At 40.5% G+C, this 19849-nt stretch overlaps 1 protein-coding gene across 1 annotated transcript; it reads right to left on the reverse strand.

Moving 5' to 3' along the window:
- Positions 1 to 1446: 1446 nt before the first annotated feature.
- On the reverse strand, positions 1447 to 11265 carry LOC136577900 (gamma-crystallin 1-like). The gene is made up of 4 exons (XM_066577817.1): positions 11192 to 11265; positions 7326 to 7464; positions 4496 to 4753; positions 1447 to 1722 (listed from the first exon to the last, which is right to left on the reverse strand). The coding sequence occupies exons 1-4, from the start codon at positions 11263 to 11265 to the stop codon at positions 1447 to 1449; spliced, it is 747 nt and encodes a 248-aa protein (XP_066433914.1).
- Between the last annotated feature and the right edge of the window lie 8584 nt (positions 11266 to 19849).

The raw sequence follows: 19849 nt of genomic DNA on the forward strand, positions 1-19849 counted from the left end.
CCTGTCTGGCTATCTGTATATCTAGCACGAAAAGTATGGGAACATTGTGCTGCTGAGATCTGTAGTACTATGGCTACTAGCAGCACAGCCCCACAGGTGGTGAATGATTGTGCTAGCTGGGTGTGGTGATCTCCTGCTAGCCAATCCCCTGGGTCTTTGCTCACATATAAACCCAGCTCCTGTCAGTGTGTGCTTGGTGTTCAGGGTGAGCAGTCATGTTACTTCTATGTTGCAGCTTGCTGTGTGACTGGTGTCCCGTGTTTAGCAGGTGGCCAGACATTAGGTATGGATAGCCTGTAGGGGGTATATGGTGTGAACAGTGTCAAGTTCTGTATCTCTGAGCAGGTGGCTAGACATGAGGAGTGAATTGTCCTGTTCAATGTGGTTGGGTGTCTGGCATGCTAATCCTAGTGTGTTGTGGTGTGAATTGTGTCTGGTGCTGCTGGACTCCTGGTTAGTGTAGAGACTAATGGTATAGCCAGGAGCCGTGAAGTGGCCCGCTAGCTTCCACATTTTGATCAAAATGTCAACTAATACCTGGTATTTATATATAGCTTACTATCTGCTATTAGTGGTTGCATTTTGGCGGCTGTATGCTGGGTTTTCTGGCTCTGTGTTCTGTCCCTGTCATGTGGCAGGTGTATGTATCCTGTTCTGGTGCGTGGTTCCTAGTAGCATCTAGGGCCCAGATCCGAAGACCGCTGGGCCGCCCTTTATTGGGGCTATGTCCCCGCTTAGGTAGGGCCATGTCAACTTCCCAGTAGCACAAGGTCAGTTGTCAGAAACCTGTGTGCGTGCATCCCTCTTGGTCACGATCGTGTGGGCCCCGTGTTTAGTTGCCCACACGATCGTAACATAATGCCCCCCCATTTACAAAAGGGAGTGTGTTATGTTATTTATATGTTATGCTATATGTTGTTCAACTGATTTCACAAAGAAAAAAAGGCAAAAGAGAAATTTTAAAATAGATTTTATTGTTTCAGTTAGGGATAAAATAGGCATACAGTAAACAATCCATCAAGATTTAATATTGCCATTACCAAGCATTTAAAGGGGTTTTCCCGTCTATTTTAACTGATGACCTATCCCTTTGATAGTTTTCCACATTCTGGACCACCATCCATCAGCCGATCGTTCCGCCCACTGCACTTCAGGGAATAGATCATTAGTTAAAATAGACAGGAATGCCCCTTTAAAAGGGCTATCAAGAATTAGAAAAACATAGCTGCTTCCTTCCAGAAACAGCATTACACCTCTTTGCTTATTGTATCTGGTGCTGTAATGCAACTCTATTGAAGTGAATGTGGCTGAACTGCAATACACAACCTGTGCACAGATGTGCTGCTGCTTATAGCACAAAGCAACCATGTTTTTCAGATTTCAGGCACACCCTTTAACAGCATTTCAATGTATTTACTAACTGAAATAATGCAATTGTTTCCTAGATTAGTACATATGATGGACCCGCCTGAAGGAACCAATTCTGGGGCTCATGGCTCCCCAGTCGCTGAATCTCCTGTACTCTCCTGGTCTCAGGTAATACTGACGTCCCCTGTAGTTGGGCTCATCATAGAACATCCAGTATCCTTCATGCACATGGCAAGAGTGGATGTCATTGTAGCGGAATCTCTCATGGACATGAGGACAATCTTCATTGAACTCCATCATCTGTCCTCTAAAGTCTTCTCTCTCATAGATCCTGATTCTGAATGAACCTTGGTGCTGGTAAAACAAAATAGTATATGTTACAGCATTACTATCTCACTTTGCAGAACATTGTATAGTTTATTTTTGATGTACACTAACTATTTAAGTGAAGGCAGGAGGCCTTGGATATTACATTTGGCCTCTATTTATTGTGCCCAGCTTGACAACCTACAGCTATAGCAAATGTTCATTTGACATTTAGGCCTTGTTCAGACGAGCGTCTTTTTGCACATAAATAGCCCCACAGAAAGATTGCAGCTCGCGTGTGGCATGATCGTACGAATGAAGTTAAAGGTGCAATTTACATGTGTGCATAATTTGCTTGTTCACACAAGCCATGGTGCATGCTGTGTGTTAACCAGCTTAAATAGGAGTAAATGGGAACTCCTGCGCAAAACGCAGGTCCTATCTTTTCTTGCAACATGCACCTTAGATGCGTGCATTGTAGCCATGCATGTCCTGTATTTTGCAGGTGCGAGGGTTTTTCCGCGTCTAATAAGCACTCATGTGAACGCCTCAATAGGAAACCATTAGTTTCCAAGACGTGATCTTTTTGCGCGGCTATTTTTAAAGAGGTTGTGCCAAGATACAAGGTTATCCCTTATCAACAAGATAGAGGATAACTTTATGATAGGTGAGGATTCAACTGCTGGGGTCCCCAATAGAGATGATCGAACATGTTCGGCTCCGCCCCTTTTCGCCCGAACACTGAACTTTGCGAGTACTTCCGTGTTCGGGCGAAAAATGTTCGTCGGTCGCCGTGGCAGCGCGGGGGGGGTGCGGCGGGGAGTGGGGGGGAAAGGGAGAGAGGGCTCCCCCCTGTTCCCCGCTGCTGCCGCCCGCGCTGCCACGGCGACCCCCGCCCCCCGGCGGCCCCCGAACATTTACGCCCGAACACTGAAGTGTTCGGGAAAGCCGGTGTCCGGGTGCGTAAGTGTCCGTAACGGACACGTTCGATCATCTCTAGTCCCCAACAATCGTGAGAATAGGGTCCTAAAAGTCCATGCATGAAAGGAGTGGATGTCACACATGTGTGCCACAGCTACATTCATTTCAATAGGAGTGTTGGAGATTCAAAGGGATGTCCTAGCAGCTGGACCCTCACTGATGATTACTACATCTGTAGGACAGAGGGGCCTGTTGTTTATTTCTACTTTCCTGATCCTTAAAGCAATGTCCACGCTTTCATTTTTTTCCCAATTCAGTTCCTCTGCAGAGAAGAATACCACACAGGTTTTTGCTATCTACCAATAAAAAGAATGGAGTTAACCAAGACTAACTGAGCTACTGGTCAATGCAATCGTATTTCCCCGTATAGTTGCGAAAGTTGGATGCGCAGGAAAACAGACGGAAGGAAAATTGATGAGTCTATGGTGGTGGAGGAGAATGCTACCTTGCACTGCCATGAAAATGAACAAGGTAGTGTTAGATCATGTCAAACCAAAAATATCACTAGAGGGCAAAATCATCAAACAGTCTTTTTCTGGACATGTCATGCGCGCCAACTCACTGGAAACAGTACTGATGCTTGGTAAGGCCAGTGGAAAGAGAAGATCAGGATGACAAAGAACAAGATGGCTAGATACAATCAAGGCCACCATGAACACGTCAATCGTGGAACAGAAAGAAGCAGTGAAAGACAGGAATGCGTGAAGAACATTGATCCATAGAGTGACCGAAGGTTGGATGCGACTGAATGGATAATCATCTTCAACTGAGCTACTTCTCTTCAAGACCCTCAGAGAAGTCACAGTGCTTGACTCTACACTACATATGTTATTTAACTATTTTTATACACAGTATATATTATTAGATCCATACTGTATTCACACCCTATATTTTTTATTGGATATATTGTGCATTTAACCATGTTAAGATTCAACTCTTGAAACTCAAGAAAAATGCAAAATGCTAGCTTTATTGCCCTAGATTTGTACATGAAATAGGAAAACTTTCCTAACACCTTAATACTACTGTGATTGTTACAATATTAAGTATAAACTGAAGCAATTTAAGATCCAAACAGACTTTTTTGTATTTATGTTGTGTGTACAATATGAAATTATTGTATTGTTGCTTGGGGTTTATTTTATTAAGGACCATTCTGTGTCCACAAGCTGTTCATCGAACAAATAATGTAAGATATCTTTATAAGCAATTATGTTATTAATTTATTATTTCAAATTTAGAAATCGGTATATAGGGAAGAAAGATGAGGGATTTGATAGGAAAGAAAATGAGCCCCCTTCCCTCTTTAGGGGCTGCAGTTGCACTGACCATACATTGAAAAGGTTCAGTTGTGAGGATCAAAGCTAGCTATGATTCCAGCAGTTACTACAGCAGCCCATATGACCTCTGGTAGCTGTGCTCCTCTTATGCCCAACATGGGACATCTGTGTCAGGTCTCTGATGTAGCACCATAAAAAAGGTGTATGCATTGGAAGAAAGCCCGTTAGTGGCTGCTGTAAAAAGGTGTATGGGTGGTCACAATCGCTTAGCAGAATGCAAGTCAAAATTTAGTTAACTTACTCACCACACACCACTTAAGGTACCAAAGATTAACAGAAAAATCACTATATGCTCTAGCTGACGCTATACTTTAATGCAAATTTGAGATGAATAGGTTCAGGTTGATATATAATCGAATATTTATTTTTTTTTCCTTGAAAATACTCCTTACAAAGTCACTTAAAACAGATGAAAGTTGCTCTTTTTGGCAAAAAGAGCATCACAAGTCCAACAATAAGGTTGGACTTTTGATGCATTCAGTAAACAATTATCAACTGACCTGCGGGCTTATGCGACAAGACCTAATGGAATCATTATATCCCATCCATTGTTGGAAGTCAGGATACTCTCCTCTATGAAGAAAGTACTGGTGTCCTCTGTAGTTGGGATGTTCATACAAGATCCAGTTGCCACTATCTACACGGATGGAGTTACAGCGTCTAAAGTATGAAGACAAGTCTGAGCATTCAGAGTGACACTCATGGGAGCGACCCTGGAAGTTCCTGTCCTCGTAGAAGATAATCTGTGAAATAAGAATGTGAACACAAGTATTATAGTATCAGTATAGCCATAAAATATATATTGCTATATTTTAAAACAAACCATTAATCAAAGACTGACAGGAGTTTCGGACCTTCTTAAAAGTAAGTTTCATGCTTTATTAATTCGTTGTGCTCACAACATCATGGTTTTAAGGTGATCAAGATCTGATCTAAAGATCAAAACGCGTACTCCAGTAAGATCTTAAAACCATGATGCTGTGAGCACAACGAATTAATAAAGCACGAAACTTACTTTTAAGAAGGTCCGAAGCTCCTGTCAGTTATTGCACACTTGTTACGAGAGGCCGGCTGGATCAAGCAGCAGTGGACTTAAAGCAGGTTTCTTTTTTATGTGGAGCGGATCCCAGAGAGGAATAAGAAATGGATATACTGCTGGACATAGAGGTGAGCGCTTCCGTTTATTCTTATTACATTAATAAAAGACATTTCTTAACATTGCCAAAATCTTTATAGGGGATCCGCTGATCAATTATTGATGACCTATCCTGAGGGTAAGTCATCAATAGTTCAGTGATGAGCAGCCCTTTTAATAATGGATTTACTAAAGTTTTCAACATTTTCAGAGATTATTTTTAGTATTACTATTATTCAAAATGGAACACATGTAAAATGCCCATGCACTGTCTAAAACACAAAAATACACATTTATTGCAAAAATTCTTTACATTTTCACTAATGAGTCGGTAAGAAAAATGGTCAGATGCTTACAGGGAAAAGTGCAACTAGGTGTCTGATGGGAAAGCACTTACTCATGTAGGAGTTCTCACAAATTGAGACCTCCCTAAGAAACAGTTCTCAAGAAGAGTCTTCATCTCAATGGTTCAATGTTTAAAAGATTTTTAATAGTCCAAAAAGAACAGTTACAATAGTGACAAGAGAAGAGGATAGGATCCAAAAGGTTTGCTTTATGACACGTTTCAGAGCTAATAGTCGTTCCTTTATCAAGGAAATCTAATTGAATTCAAACAGAAGTAGACAATGGCATAAATTAGAAGTACAAAAATGGATATATAGGTAAGGCTAAAGTGTCAGTGCTTTGGTAATAAAAATCAATACATTTATAAGCATAAACATTACTAAAAATACGCACTGCATAATGCACCAATCCTTTAGCCTTACCTACATATCCAATTCTGTACTGATTTATGCTATTGTCTACTTCTGTTTGAATTCCATTAGATTTGCTTGATAAAGGAGTGACTGATAGCTCTGAAATGCGTCGCAAACCAAAACTTTTGGATCCTATTCTCTTCTCTTGTCACTAGTGTACCAGGTGTGAGACCTCCTACATAATAATAATAGTCTTTAGCGCCAATTTATTGCGCAGCACTTTCAAACATGGGAGAAATGCAAACAATACAACAAGTAAGTGCTCTCCCATCAGACACCTAGTTGCACTTTTCCCTGTGAGTACCCAATCATTTCTCTTACCGAATCATTGACTTTTCCCTGGATGGCCTAAATGTTATGCCTTCTGGTGTCTATTTGATCTGGTGTGTGCTCTCCTCCTTGTGGTGGATTTGGATAACAACTTCGACTCAATACACAAATAAAATAGTAATATATATATATATATATATATATATATATATATATATATATATATATTCATGTCTTTACGTAAATAATCCGAGCGCTGTCCCTAAATTCTTTTTTCCACATTTTCACTAATGTTACTCTTTTTAGTAAAGATTACTAAATGCATTTTGTACTACAAGCATCATATTATTTTCTTACCTTGCCCATGATGGTGTGTGAACCAGTTTGACTGCACAATCTCAACTGTTAATTGACTGGTTGGACAAGGTCTTTATATACATCCTCTATTTCATAAGGTGTATACAGAATTTTGTGTCAGCTAATCAGAATGAATAGCTTTTTTAACAACACTAAAGAGTGGTCACTGTTTGCTTTGACTTTTGTAGTAGATTTTCCTTTCACTAGGATTCAAAAGCTAAAAGCAACCAACTATACAGAACGCTTACACTAAAAACATTTCTCGTTTAGTCTAGTTCATTACTAAATTGTGTAATGTTATGAAATTTTTACACGTGTAAAGTAACAATAAAATATGAACATGTAAACTAATCATGAAATCTTAGTCTTACAGATTTAGGGCTTAAACAGATGGGCGTGTTTTAGCCCTGTTATGATTTCAATGGTTTAATTTCCACTATTGACTTTTTTAGCAACACTATAGTAGATTTTGCTTTTACTAGGATTTAAAAGCTGAAAGCGGCCAACTATACAGAACGCTTGCACTAAAAACATTTCCCATCTGGTCTAGTTTATTTAAAAAATAGTGTAACATGTTATAAATTTTGTTACATAACTAGAGTAACAATAAAATATGAGTACATAAACTAACCCCAAAAATCTTTGCCTTACAGATTTTAGGCCTCGCTCACACGAGCGACAAAGTCATGCAATTTTATTGCATTGCTACAGTGCTACAAATCGCATTTATGTGAAGCCTATGCTTTCCTATGGGTTACTTCACACATGCGATGTTTTGTAGCATGTGACAACCCGACACAAAAACCTCACGAGTCCCGAGATATGCACAAGTGTCGTGAGGTTTTGTAGCCCATGTTTCCATATGGAGCCTTCCTCTCTGTTGCGATTTTCATGCGGTGTGATGCAACTTTGAGAGTAGGAAATCCTACTGTCAAACCCATAACCCCAGCTGCAAGAAAAATATAAAAAAAATACACATACATCACCTAAGAAGCACTGTCAGCCCAGCCACATCTTCTCCCCCGGACACTTGTCTTCTTCTTTTCTTCTGGCCGGGGATTGAAAAATCCCCGCCTCCTGGAAGCGCTGATTGGGATTGGCTGATGTTTATCCAATCACAGCCATTCATCGAGTGCTGGCTCTGATTGGCTAAGCGTCAGCCAATATAGAATCATAGAATGGTAGAGTTGGAAGGGACTTCCAGGGTCATCTGGTCCAACCCCCTGCTCAGTGCAGGATTCACTAAATCATCCCAGACAGATATTTGTCCAGCCTTTGTTTAAACACTTCCATTGAAGGGAAACTCACCACCTCCCATGGTAACCTGTTACACTCATTGATCACCCTCAGGCCTCAGTCAGATGGGCGATTTTTCGCGCGATTTGCACATGCGCATGCGTCCGGCGATTTTTTTAAAACCATTGCTTTGCAATGGTATCGGACACATGAGCGCTTTTTATGCGCTCGTCCGATAAATTATAGAACAGAAATCGCAGATCGCACCTATCTGCGATCTGCGATTCCTGTTCTCTTCTCTATATGCGCTCAATGGGGCCGGCAGCAGCAGCGCCGACCCCATTGAGAACATATAGAAGACAAATCATTCTTCTCTGCCACAGCTGTAACAGCTGTGGTAGAGAAGAACGATGTTTGCCCATTGAATTCAATGGAGCCGGCAATACAGCCGGCTCCATTGAAAGCAATGCGCTGCGGGCGAGTGTGGGATGAATTGTCGGGAAGGGCTTAAATATATAAGCCCTTCCCTGCAATTCATCCAGAAAAGTGTTAAAATAAAAAAAATATATATACTCACCTGCTCCCGGCAGCCGGAGTTCCGCGCGGCCGGCCTGCAGTGGGTGTGAAGGGGGTGTGAGTTAGACCTGCCCCCTGATTGGCTCAGCGCTGAGCCAATCAGAGGCAGGTCTGACACACACCCATTCATGAAGCAATACTTCCTTTAGTATTCTAGGATTTAATTCATCTGGACCTTGAGACTTGAATTCCTTTAAGTTAGCTATGTGTTCCCTCACCATCTTTCTGCTTATAGATAGCCTGCATTCTTTTATTCCCCCAATAGCACAGGGAAGATCAGCTAATGTTACATCTACTTTCTGAGAGAAAACAGATACAAAATAGGAATTTAAAAGTTCGGCCTTCTCAACATCATTCTTAACCAATTTACCATTTTCATCCTGTAAGCAACCAATAGCATCTTTGACTTTTCTTTTGCTTTTAACATACCCCCAAAATCTTTTATTTATTGCTGTTGCAAGCTTCAATTTAAATTATTAGCTTTAGCTTTTCTGACACTTGCCCTACAGTTTTTGCAGACCACATTATATTCTTATTTAGATATTCCTCCCTCTTTCCATTTGATAAACATATTTTTCTTCCTTTTTAACATGTGTGTAAGTTCTGTGTTCATCCATCCTGGTTTCTTTAAATGCTTCCCATTCTTCCTTCTTTTAGGGATTTTTAACAATTGTGCTTTGAGAATCTCATTTCGCAATATTTGCCAACCTTCTTGGACATTTCTTTTCCATTCAAGAGGACTTTGTGTGCTTACTAAACAGTTCGTTGTGAGTAGAGTCATTTCTTGCTGTACCTCTTTCTCCTCTTTTTCCTCGGCTGCCCTATGGCGATTGTGCCTGTGGCGACTGTGCCTGCTCTGCAGCATATCAGGTATTGCATTTTTTGGCTTTTTCAGTGAATGTTCTTTGTGGGTAGAGTCATTTCTTGCTGTACCTCTTTCTCCTTCTGCTCAAGAATTTGGTAATAGTTCACAAGCAGTATGAGTGCTTGATGACTCCTGATCCTCCTGCTTCTTTGCGTCACATGCTTCCATTCCTCTGCAGTTGCACTGGACATTTATTTTTCTTCAACATTTTGAAGACTTTGTTCTGTTCTCTTCTGGAGTTCCTGGAAAGCGGTAGTCCAATCTGTCTTGGTTGGCTCCATTCTCTTTATTATTAGACTAGCTTTTGACCATGACTTTGTCCGTGTGAAATTTGTATTACACTTTCTAGTTGATACAAATCGTAAATATCCTCATAATTGTTATGTTGCTAACTAGTGATGAGCGAGCATACTCGCTAAGGGCAATTGCTCGAGCGAGCATTGCCCTTAGCGAGTACCTGCCTGCTCGAGAGAAAAGGTTCGGGTGCCGGTGGCGGGCAGGGAGCTGCGGGGGAGAGCAGGGAGGAACTGAGGGGATTTCTCTCTCTCCCTCTCTTCCTCCCACTCCCCCCTGCTGACTGCCGCAACTCACCGCTCCCCCGTGCCGGCATCTGCACCTTTTCTCTCGAGCGGGCAGGTACTCACTAAGGGCATTGCTCGCTCGAGCAATTGCCCTTAGCGAGTATGCTCGCTCATTTCTATTGCAAACCCATCGCTAATTAAGTTATGTTATAAACGTTTATCTTTCTTTATCATATATCTTTGATGTTTCTTTATTATTAGAGATGAGCGAACGTACTCGGATAGGCACTACTCGTCCGAGTAATGTACCTTATCCGAGTACGGCTGTGTTCGTGCTGAAAGATTCGGGGCGCTCCGCTGCTGACAGGTGAGTCGCAGCGGGGAGCGGGGCAGAGCGGCCGGGAGAGAAGGAGAGAAAGATCTCCCCTCCGTTCCTCCCCGCTCTCCCCTGCAGCTCCCCGCTCCGCAGCGCGTCCCGAATCTTACAGCACGAGTACAGCGGTACTCGGATAAGGCACATTACTCGGACGAGTAGTGCCTATCCGAGTACGTTCGCTCATCTCTATTTATTATATAAACCATTCTCATAATACCTGTATAAGGAGAGGTCCTGCACTAATCGTAATTAGTGAAGGACCTCTTTGTAAACTACATTGGTAGTATTACCTTCAGGTGCAAGGATCATCAGACTGCTAGCGGACCTCACTTTGGCCATGTGAAAAACAGTCCTCCCTCAAGTCTATTCCGGCTACTTTCAATGATTGCCACAGCGATTTGATGATGGTGATTGTAAAGCAGACCTTGAGGGGGAACTGCAGTCTTTTGAACTCAAACAGGTACTCAGTGAGTATTAACAGTATTCATGGTACAAATACAGTTTCCCCTTTAGCATATCTAGTTATTACTGTGGCCTCAATAACATTTCGATGCAGAACTTTTATTTGCAGTCTTGTGCCATTACAAAATTTTGGAGGGTTTAGGTTCCTTAGTAACATAACTGGTGCACTAATCCTAAGAATGAGGTTATGTGGGAGGAGACCAGGGCTGGGTTAAGGGTGTTTAGGAATTCCACAGGATAGTTTACTGCATCATCAGTTTGTAGTACTGAATCTATAGACTTATATCGCATTTCTCCTCCTTCGAATGATTTCAACAAAAGATCATTCTTAACAGCAGCTTTGTCATTTTTAGGACTTAAAATTGCACGCTCACATAACCAATTTATGGGTTTCACTTTGATGTCAGAAATAGCAAGGTACACCTTAGCAGTCAATTCTGCAAGAGATGTCACCACTGTAGCTAACCTTGGTGTTATGATGATCTTACTCTCAAGTGTAGAGTTTTCTCTGTCTCCTATTTTAAGTAACATCTATGAAAAATGCCCATCGGAAGCTTCACCTCTTAAGAGAACTCTCATATTTGTTATTAGGGTGAGCTTCTAAATATGAGGCCGCAAATATGAAGATTTTAAACATTACCTTACTTCGTCGGCTTGTGTTCCCTTGGACACGGCTGGTAAAGTTTGCTGAGAGTCTCCAGCTAAGAGAACCATAACAACCCCTTTAAGCCATCATTTGCCCTCATATCTTTCAGCGTCCTACTGAGCACTTAGTGCATTCATCCCATACTATTAGCTTAGTTTCTATCAGCACGTGGGCCATATAACTCTGCTCTGATATGTTGCACAGAGGTGTCTCTACATGCATCAGGTTTAAGAGCAGTTTAAAAGCAGAATAAGATGTCTTACCTTATGTAATGTGACAGCAATGCCAGTAGAGGCGACAGCCAAGGCTATCCCATGACTTTTTCATATTCTGGCTAGTAGTAGATTTAGGGCAAGTGTTTTGCCTGTACCCCCAGGAGCATCCTGGAAAAATATTTTAACAGTGCCCTTCTCAACGTTTTCTAAAATTTGGTTGTAAACTTAAAACTGTTCTTCAGTTAATGAACTTGTTATTAGACAATACTTGTGCCAAGAAAATTGGGTTGCAACTGATCTCTCTAAGGTAATCTCTGTTTTGAAAGACTGTATCACATCTTGTGGGTTGAGGAAAGGCATATTGTTCAAAACATTGTTCTCCCAAAGATAACACTGCATCTTCAGGCATTTATTATAAATTTCAATAATGCTTGTGTGAAGGAGCCTTAAGCCTCAAAAAAGCTATAAAAGCATTGCTAAAGACCTGAGTATGCATCAATTCACAGATAGACAAATTATCTACTAGTGGGGAAAATTCAGAACTTTTGCTACTCTCCCTAGCAGAGGGCTTTGGGCAATCCTGAAACAGGTGAGAAAGAACCTATGGATAACAGCAAAATACCAACACTATACCATACTCTATAAATTGCAAAAACCTCTGTTCATTAGTCCACTATCTGAAAAGCACTGAAAAAATTGGGGTTCATTGAACGACAACATTAGGGAAGACACTGTTGTAAAAAAAAACATTGCACGTTTGCCTGAGGGCACCTGGATGTACCACAATATTTCTTGGAAAATGTTATATTTACAGATGCACAATTACGTTTGGAGGAAAAGAACACTGCACACCAACACCAACACATTATCCAATCTGTGAAGTATTGTGGAGGGAGCATCATGGTTTGGCGTTGGTATGCTATCTTAGGGCCTCAACACCTTGTGATCACTGAGGGAATTCTAAGATGTTAAAAACATTTTCAAGAGAAGGCATGAGCAGCAGTCTGTGTCCTCAAGTTAAAGAGATGTTGATGTAACAAGAAAATGATCCAAGTAATGCAAGTAATTCAATGAAAAATTATTTAAAAATCATTTGCATTTTAGAGTGGCAAAGTTAGAATCCTCACCTTAACCTTATTGAGATGTTTTGGCATGATCTGAAGAGGGCATCCTAGAAATTTCATGAACTGAAATACTTTTGCAAGGAGTGGTTCAAAAATCCTTCTCAAAATTGTACAAATCTTATTTGCAGCTACAGGAAACATTTGGTGGAGGTGATTTACTGGTGATTATATTCAAGGCCTGGCTTCCTTTTTCTCCCTGCACTGTGTTTGTTCACTCAATCTGTAAATATAAAACGTAAGTTTGGAAGGACAGCGCCTCTGAAGATGGAGCCAAGTAGATTACAGTTGATTCCTTGAGTGAGGAATACCTGCTTAAGAGGTGCACAAGGAGGGGTGCTCTGTATGGATGACACTGTTTTGCCAACTTGAAAACCACAAGTTTGAATATGGCTTTAAAGAAGGACAAGTGGGTTGATGCAACACAATTTATTAATACAAAGGAATAAATGATAAAAATCAAACAAAGTTACATAAAAATAGGTGATGTTGCATACATGTTTTGCAAACAATTATTAAACAATGGCTACATCAATACTCACATCACCAAGAGCTTTATGTATACTTCATCTCCTTTGTACATTAACCCCTTGAGTGGCGGGTTTCCTACCACCCTGTCGTGCCCACCAGGGCAGGTTTTTTAAAATGGTCTAATCATTGAATTTCAACTAATTTTGCAGTTGCGTCTCAAGAGCCATAACTTTTTCATTTTTCCATTGACATGGCCATATAAGGGCTTGTTTTTTGCGGGACAAGTTGTGATTTTTTAAACAGGGGGGAGGAAAAAAAGAAATGGGGAAAAAAGAAAAAAAAGGGCCATGTCATTAAGGGGTTAAATAATGTATTAACTTCCTTCTCTGGGTCATTACGACGCATGGATACCACATGTATGATTGTATTTTTGATTTTTTACAAAGTAAAGGGAGACAAGTGTTTTTTTTATTTTTTTAATAATTTTTTAACTTTTTTTTTTTTAATTTTTTTAAAATTTTATTTATTTTTTTGTCCCTTTAGGGGACTTCCACAGGGACCCATCAGGACCCCTGATCACATTCCGGGGGTCCGATGGTGACAGCCCTTTACATGCTGCAGTGACAGCCCTTTACATGCTGCAGTCACATAGACTGCAGCATGTAAAGGGTTAACACAGCAGAGATCGGAGGTTTTCTCTGATCTCTGCTGTAAGAGCTGGTACCTAGCTGTCCTCTGACAGCTAACAACCAGCTCTCCCTGCCACAGAGACCATCGGCTTGCTTCTGACAAGCCGATGGTCTCTATGGCAACTTGTAAACAAAGCAGGACATTGCCGACATGTCTGCAATATCTTCTGCTGGTTTTTCAAAGCCCTTGCACTGCTCTGTGTGGGTCTGTGCAGGCAGAGCACAATGTCACAGCTTGTGGCATTGTGCTCTGCAGCTCCCATAGTGATACATAGCCCGGAAATCTTCCGGGCTATGTTGCTATGAGCAGTGGAGCTCGTCCCCGGAAAATTTCCGGGCGTGCCACTCAAGGGGTTAAGCGGAGAAGCAGCGGTGAAAAGCCAGAAAACGGAAGGCCTCTTGGGAACCTTCTCCTGTCTTTTATACCTACTATGATCTATTGCTTGAATATTTGTATTGCAAATATCAATGAATTGAGCTGTGTTTTAAAAAGTCACAATCTGAAGTGACAATTCCTCAAATAGAAGCAGATCAGACAAACAAAACTCATTCTTAAAACAATTGCAGCACGGAGCTTTAAATATACATAAGGCCCCAGTTTAGTCTTAAAACAATGATGATAGATTTGAATGATTAATTAGACAGTATAATCTATAGGCAATATAAAAAGACTCTATAGGCAATGGTTGTAGAATTACAAGACGTATTACATAGTGATACTATGTTCAGCTATTAACATGGTTCCAGCAAGTTTATAAGACTCAGTTATACAATCCTTATACTTTATACATTAAACATTCATGTCTGTTTGAATACAAGATGGAGGGTTACAAATAGCCAAATATATTTGCACCACAATCCACCCTTGGCTATTTGTAGCCATCATCACTCAAAAGAATTATATAACAGTTCTATAATGGGATCAAGATACAATCCAAAGTCAACATCCAATTTAGGATTTTGAATATACCTTTTGACACAACATGGTTATATTTTCAGGTTCTTTCCATGAATCATTACTAATTTTAAAATGTTTCTTAGAAATGTTCCATACTTTTCATAACAATACATTCACCTTTATTACACTATCCTCTACATTTTTATTTGCTAGCAACATAAAAACAAATCTTGTCAAGTCTGAGCTTGAGGAAAAAACGAAAAACAAAAATTCAAAAACTGTCATATTGAATACGCATGTCTCTTTATCTTTTCCTTTTCTTGATCTCCTTTGGACCCTAAACCTATAGGGTCTCTGATACAGGAAATCAGGGGGATTATTGTGCCCTTACCACTTTCCCTGGTTAGCCAAAGAACAGACTCTAAGGAGGAATCTGTCCTCGCCCATTACATTGGTGTCAATCAATCTTCTCCATTCTCCATGTCCATGGGTGTGAGAAGTGCAGGTATCGACAGCTGCCTGTAGAGCCCCTATATTCTTTATAGATTCCACTGTTTTAGATGCCCTTTAACCCCTTCCTGCCCCAGGACGTACCAGTACATCCTGGGAGCCTGGTATTTCCCGCAACAGGACGTACCAGTATGTTCTGGGGATAGCCCGAGATCACATATGATCCCGCGCTATCCCGCAGCGGGAGCCGGCTGTCAGTCACAGCCGGCGTCCCACTGCAACAGCGGGGGGGGCATCGGAGATGCGCCCCCCGCTGTTAACCCCTTCCCTGCCGCGATCTAAGTAGATCGCGGCAGGGAAAGAGTTCACAGAGGGACCGCACTCCCTCTGTGTCTCCGGCCGGCACTCACGATGTCATTGCGAGAGCCCAACCTGTCACCATGGCAACAGGATGCCAGACACTGGCGTCCTGTATTGCCTATGCCTATGATCGCTGTATAAGCGATAAGGCATGGCAGAGCAGTGGCTCTGCCATGCCTTATGACAGCGATCATAGGCACAGTGCTGCAAGTCCCTCAGAGGGACTCAAATTGTGTAAAAAAAAGAAAATAGAAACGTAAAAGAAAGAAAAATGCTTTTTCTAATATTAGCAGAAAAAAAGGTAAAAAATAATTTAAAACCCCACATATTGGGTATTGACGCGTCCATAACGACGTGTACAAAAAGTTGAACATGCTTTTTATTTTGTGCGGCAAAAAGCGTAACAAAAACCGCTAAAAAACACAGGCAAAATGCTAATATTTAGCATTTTGCCTCCCAAAAAATGCAATAAAAGTGATCAAAAAAGCCATACATTCCCCAAAGTGGAACCAACAAAAACTACAGCTCGTTTCGCAAAAAAAATAAGGCCTTATAGAGCTCTGTACATAGAAAAATAAAAAAGTTACAGGACTTTGAATGCAGCTATAGAGAAAAAAAAAAGGTTTCCAAAAAAAAAGGTTTTTATTGCAAAAAAGTGTAAAAACCTAAAAAAAATGTAAGACTTTTGGTATCGTTGTAACCGTACCGACCCGCAGGAAAAATTTAGTGTGTCATTTATGCTGCATGATTAACGCTGTAAAAAAAAAATCTATGTCAGAATTGATGCGTTTTCTCTCCCTGTTATCATAAAAAAAATTATTAATTTTTACGATATAGCCTATGTACCCAAAAGTGGCACCGATAAAAACTACAGCTCGCCACGCAAAAAACAAGCCGTTATAAGGCCGCGGCGACGGAAAAATAAAAAAGTTATGGCTTTTGAAAAATGGAGATGGAAAAATACCAAAAATCGCTTGGTCCTCAACACCAAAATAGGCCATGTCATTAAGGGGTTAAACACCATTTGTTGCCCAAGGTCTCCAGGGAAGAGCTTTTATGCTTAGCCCTCCTTTGACTTGTCAGCTCTTGTATTCCTGCAAACAAACAAACGTTATTAGCATCCCATCCCCCAAACAAACAGTCTTGAGGTATACTCTGCAAAATAAAATACATCATTAGAAAAAGAAAAAAACATAAAAACATTTATTTTTCAAAACCAAAGATCTCAGCCAGCACATAATCATCATAGTATTCCTTGCCGGAATATTTCTCCTGTCTTCTTAAAAGGGGAAAAGGAAAAACAAAAACATACTGAGACAAATAGCACATTAAACAAAAGATTATAACAATCATAATCTCCCCACATTGGAGCATTTCGAGTTCTATTAGGTACTTTTTACCCCAATTCTCCCCCAGGATCATCTAACCCCCTCTTCTTATACATTCTTCACATCTCATCTGTACAGATCCCATCTATTTTCTCTTGTGGGACTTGATCTTTCAATAAAACTAGGAACATGTCTTTCCTGCTTAGTCTATCTTGATTCACCTGAGTTCTTCTATTAGGATTGGGATTTTGATCTTGTTGTGACTCCTCCTTTTCCTGTTTTAACGCTTTCACCAATGATCTTACCTCTGAATAAAAATCCTCAAGCCCCAATGCAGTGGCTTGTTCAGACGACATGGAAGGAGGGACATGACTCTTGCCACATGACTCACTACACCCCCGCTGTGGAATTTCTGAATCTTTGTTATCTTTTTATTTTGGGATCTTTGTTTCTTATTAAACCCCTATTTCTGGTATATCTTCCACATGTTTGCTGTGCCTATACCATCTATTGTGTCTCTCATAGCCCCATCTTTCAATAATACAAGAAACATTTATTTTTTGGAAACCCGATTCTTAACATTAATACTCTGTTCCCTATTTCTGCATTCCCTGTTAGAAAATTGCTTGGGACCCCATTCTCCTAGGTCTCCCAATTGTCAGACAGCCTCCAGGATGGCTCCTGTTTCCTGCACAGTCTGATTCACCAATAAAGCCATGATAACAGACTTGTACACTGGTAGGGCACATTTAATAATTTTTTCCCTTACACCCAACAGAAAGGGCAACTGTATCATTTCATCTGCATGTCCCATAAAAATAGCTGTTTTCATTATCTCTTCTTTAATACACTGAATACAATCTCTTAACGTATACCACTGTTTATTATTAGAAGGCCAATTGGTTCCCTGGTTCCTCATCCTTCAAACACTTTTCTCATAATTCACTTAAACCCACACATTGTGACCACTCAGTAGCCAAAGTATTATAGGGAGCCTGCTCCCAACCTGGCATCTCAACAGATTCATTCAAAACCTCCTTTTTCTTAAACGAGACATGTTTTATGCAATATCACATTATTTTTATGGATTATTGGACATATTATATCAACCACTGAAACTTCTGTGTGTCCTGTTTACAGTGCCATTTATGTTTTGCCAACTTGAAAACAGCAAGTTTGGATACAGCTTTAAAGAAGGACAGGTGGGTCGATACAACACAATTTATTAATACAAATTAATAAATGTTAAAAATAAAAAAACAAAGTTACATAAAAATAGATGATATTGCATATATGTTTTGTAAACAATTCTTAAACAATGGTTACATCAATACTCACATCACTAGCTGTCATTCAGCTGAGAGCTGCCCCTGATTGGTCCCTGCGCTGAGCCAAACAGAGGCAGCACTCACTCACCCATTCATGAATTCATGAATGGGTGAGTGAGAGCTGCCTCTGATTGGTGAGGCTGTGACCAATCAGAGGCAGCTCATTCAGCAGGCGGGGATTTAAAATCCCCGGCTGCTGAATACTACTCACAGCAGTTCAGGAGAACTGCCGGCCGTCCGGGACTGAACTCCGTCTGCCGGGATAAGGTGAGTATATATCTTTTTTTACTTTTAACACAGTTTCAGGATGATTTTCAGGCAAGGGCTTATATTTTTAAGCCCTTCCCGAAAATTCATCCCGCGCTCGCCAGCAGCCCATTGCTTTCAATAGAGCCGGCTGTATTGCCGGCTCCATTGAATTCAATGGGCAAACATCATTCTTCTCTGCCACAGCTGTTACAGCTGTGGCAGAGGAGAATGCTTTGTCTAGTATATGTTCTCAATGGGGTCGGCGCTGCTGCCGCCGGCCCCGTTGAGCGCATATAGAGAAGAACAGGAATCGCAGATCGCAGATAGGTGCGATCTGCGATTTCTGTTCTATAATTAATCGGATGAGCGCATAAAAAGCGCTCATGTGTCCGATACCATTGCAAAGCAATGGTTTTATAAAATCGTGGGACGCATGCGCATGCGCAAATCGCGCGAAAGAACGCCCGTCTGACCGAGCCCTAAGGACTCGGTCAGATGGGCGATTTTTTTTAGTGCATGAATAGCCGCCATAAAAAAATCATGTGTAGAAAAATTGCGTGAATGGGTGAATTTGCACTCACATGTCCTATCTTTTGCAGGTGCGATTATTAAGTGCTTCTAAAAAACGTACATGTGAACGCTTTCATTGGATAGCATTGGTTCTAATAGAGACACTTTTAAAGCGCGCCTATTCATGTGCTAAAAAAATCGCTCGTCTGACCGAGGTCTAAGGATGCATTCACACGAGCGTGAAAAAACGCGTGAAAAAACGCCCGTCTGACTGAGGCCTAAGACTCAGTTATACGATCCTTATAATTTATACATTGAACATTCATATCTGTTTGAATACAAGATGGAGGATTACAAATAGCCAAATATATTTGCACCACAGACACCCTGTCCCAAAAGGACACCCAAGGAGAGAATCCCGGGAGAAAACAAAATAATCCAGGAAGAAATGAAGACTAATAGTAAGGTGAAAAAAACTCCTGTGCTCAGGCTGCCCAAATGTGCCACAGCACCAAGACTGGTAATTAAATGTGAGACAAGAATTACTATAAATGATATGTGAACTAAGATGTTGAAAGAAATTATGGATTTTTAAACATGCATATAAATGATTATTTATTGACATCAAAAATCATAGAGAGTGCAATGCATTTTAGAGTTTACAATAATACTCCTTTTTCAAGCACAAATCTAATTATATAGCAGTATTAGAATATCATTTACATTAGATGAAGTATAGAGTGTGACATGTACAAAAGCGAAAAATAAAGGATAAAAAATAAGAAATGATACATCAATTAAAATATATCGATAAAAAAGGCATTCATGAATAAAAGGAAATGAATGTATCTATTGAAGAGAAGAAATACAGGAATTAAGAAATATTTTGCATGGTTCAAATATTGTAAAATATTGCAATGAATATGCAAAATTGAATATATTTGAATATATTCAATGAATGGCTGAGCGCTGTCTCTCATATTGGTCACAACGCTCAGCCAATCAGAGGCAGTGCTTTCTGGAGGCGGGTATT

This window comes from Eleutherodactylus coqui, chromosome 8, assembly GCF_035609145.1.
Source record: "Eleutherodactylus coqui strain aEleCoq1 chromosome 8, aEleCoq1.hap1, whole genome shotgun sequence".
Lineage (NCBI taxonomy): Eukaryota > Metazoa > Chordata > Amphibia > Anura > Eleutherodactylidae > Eleutherodactylus > Eleutherodactylus coqui.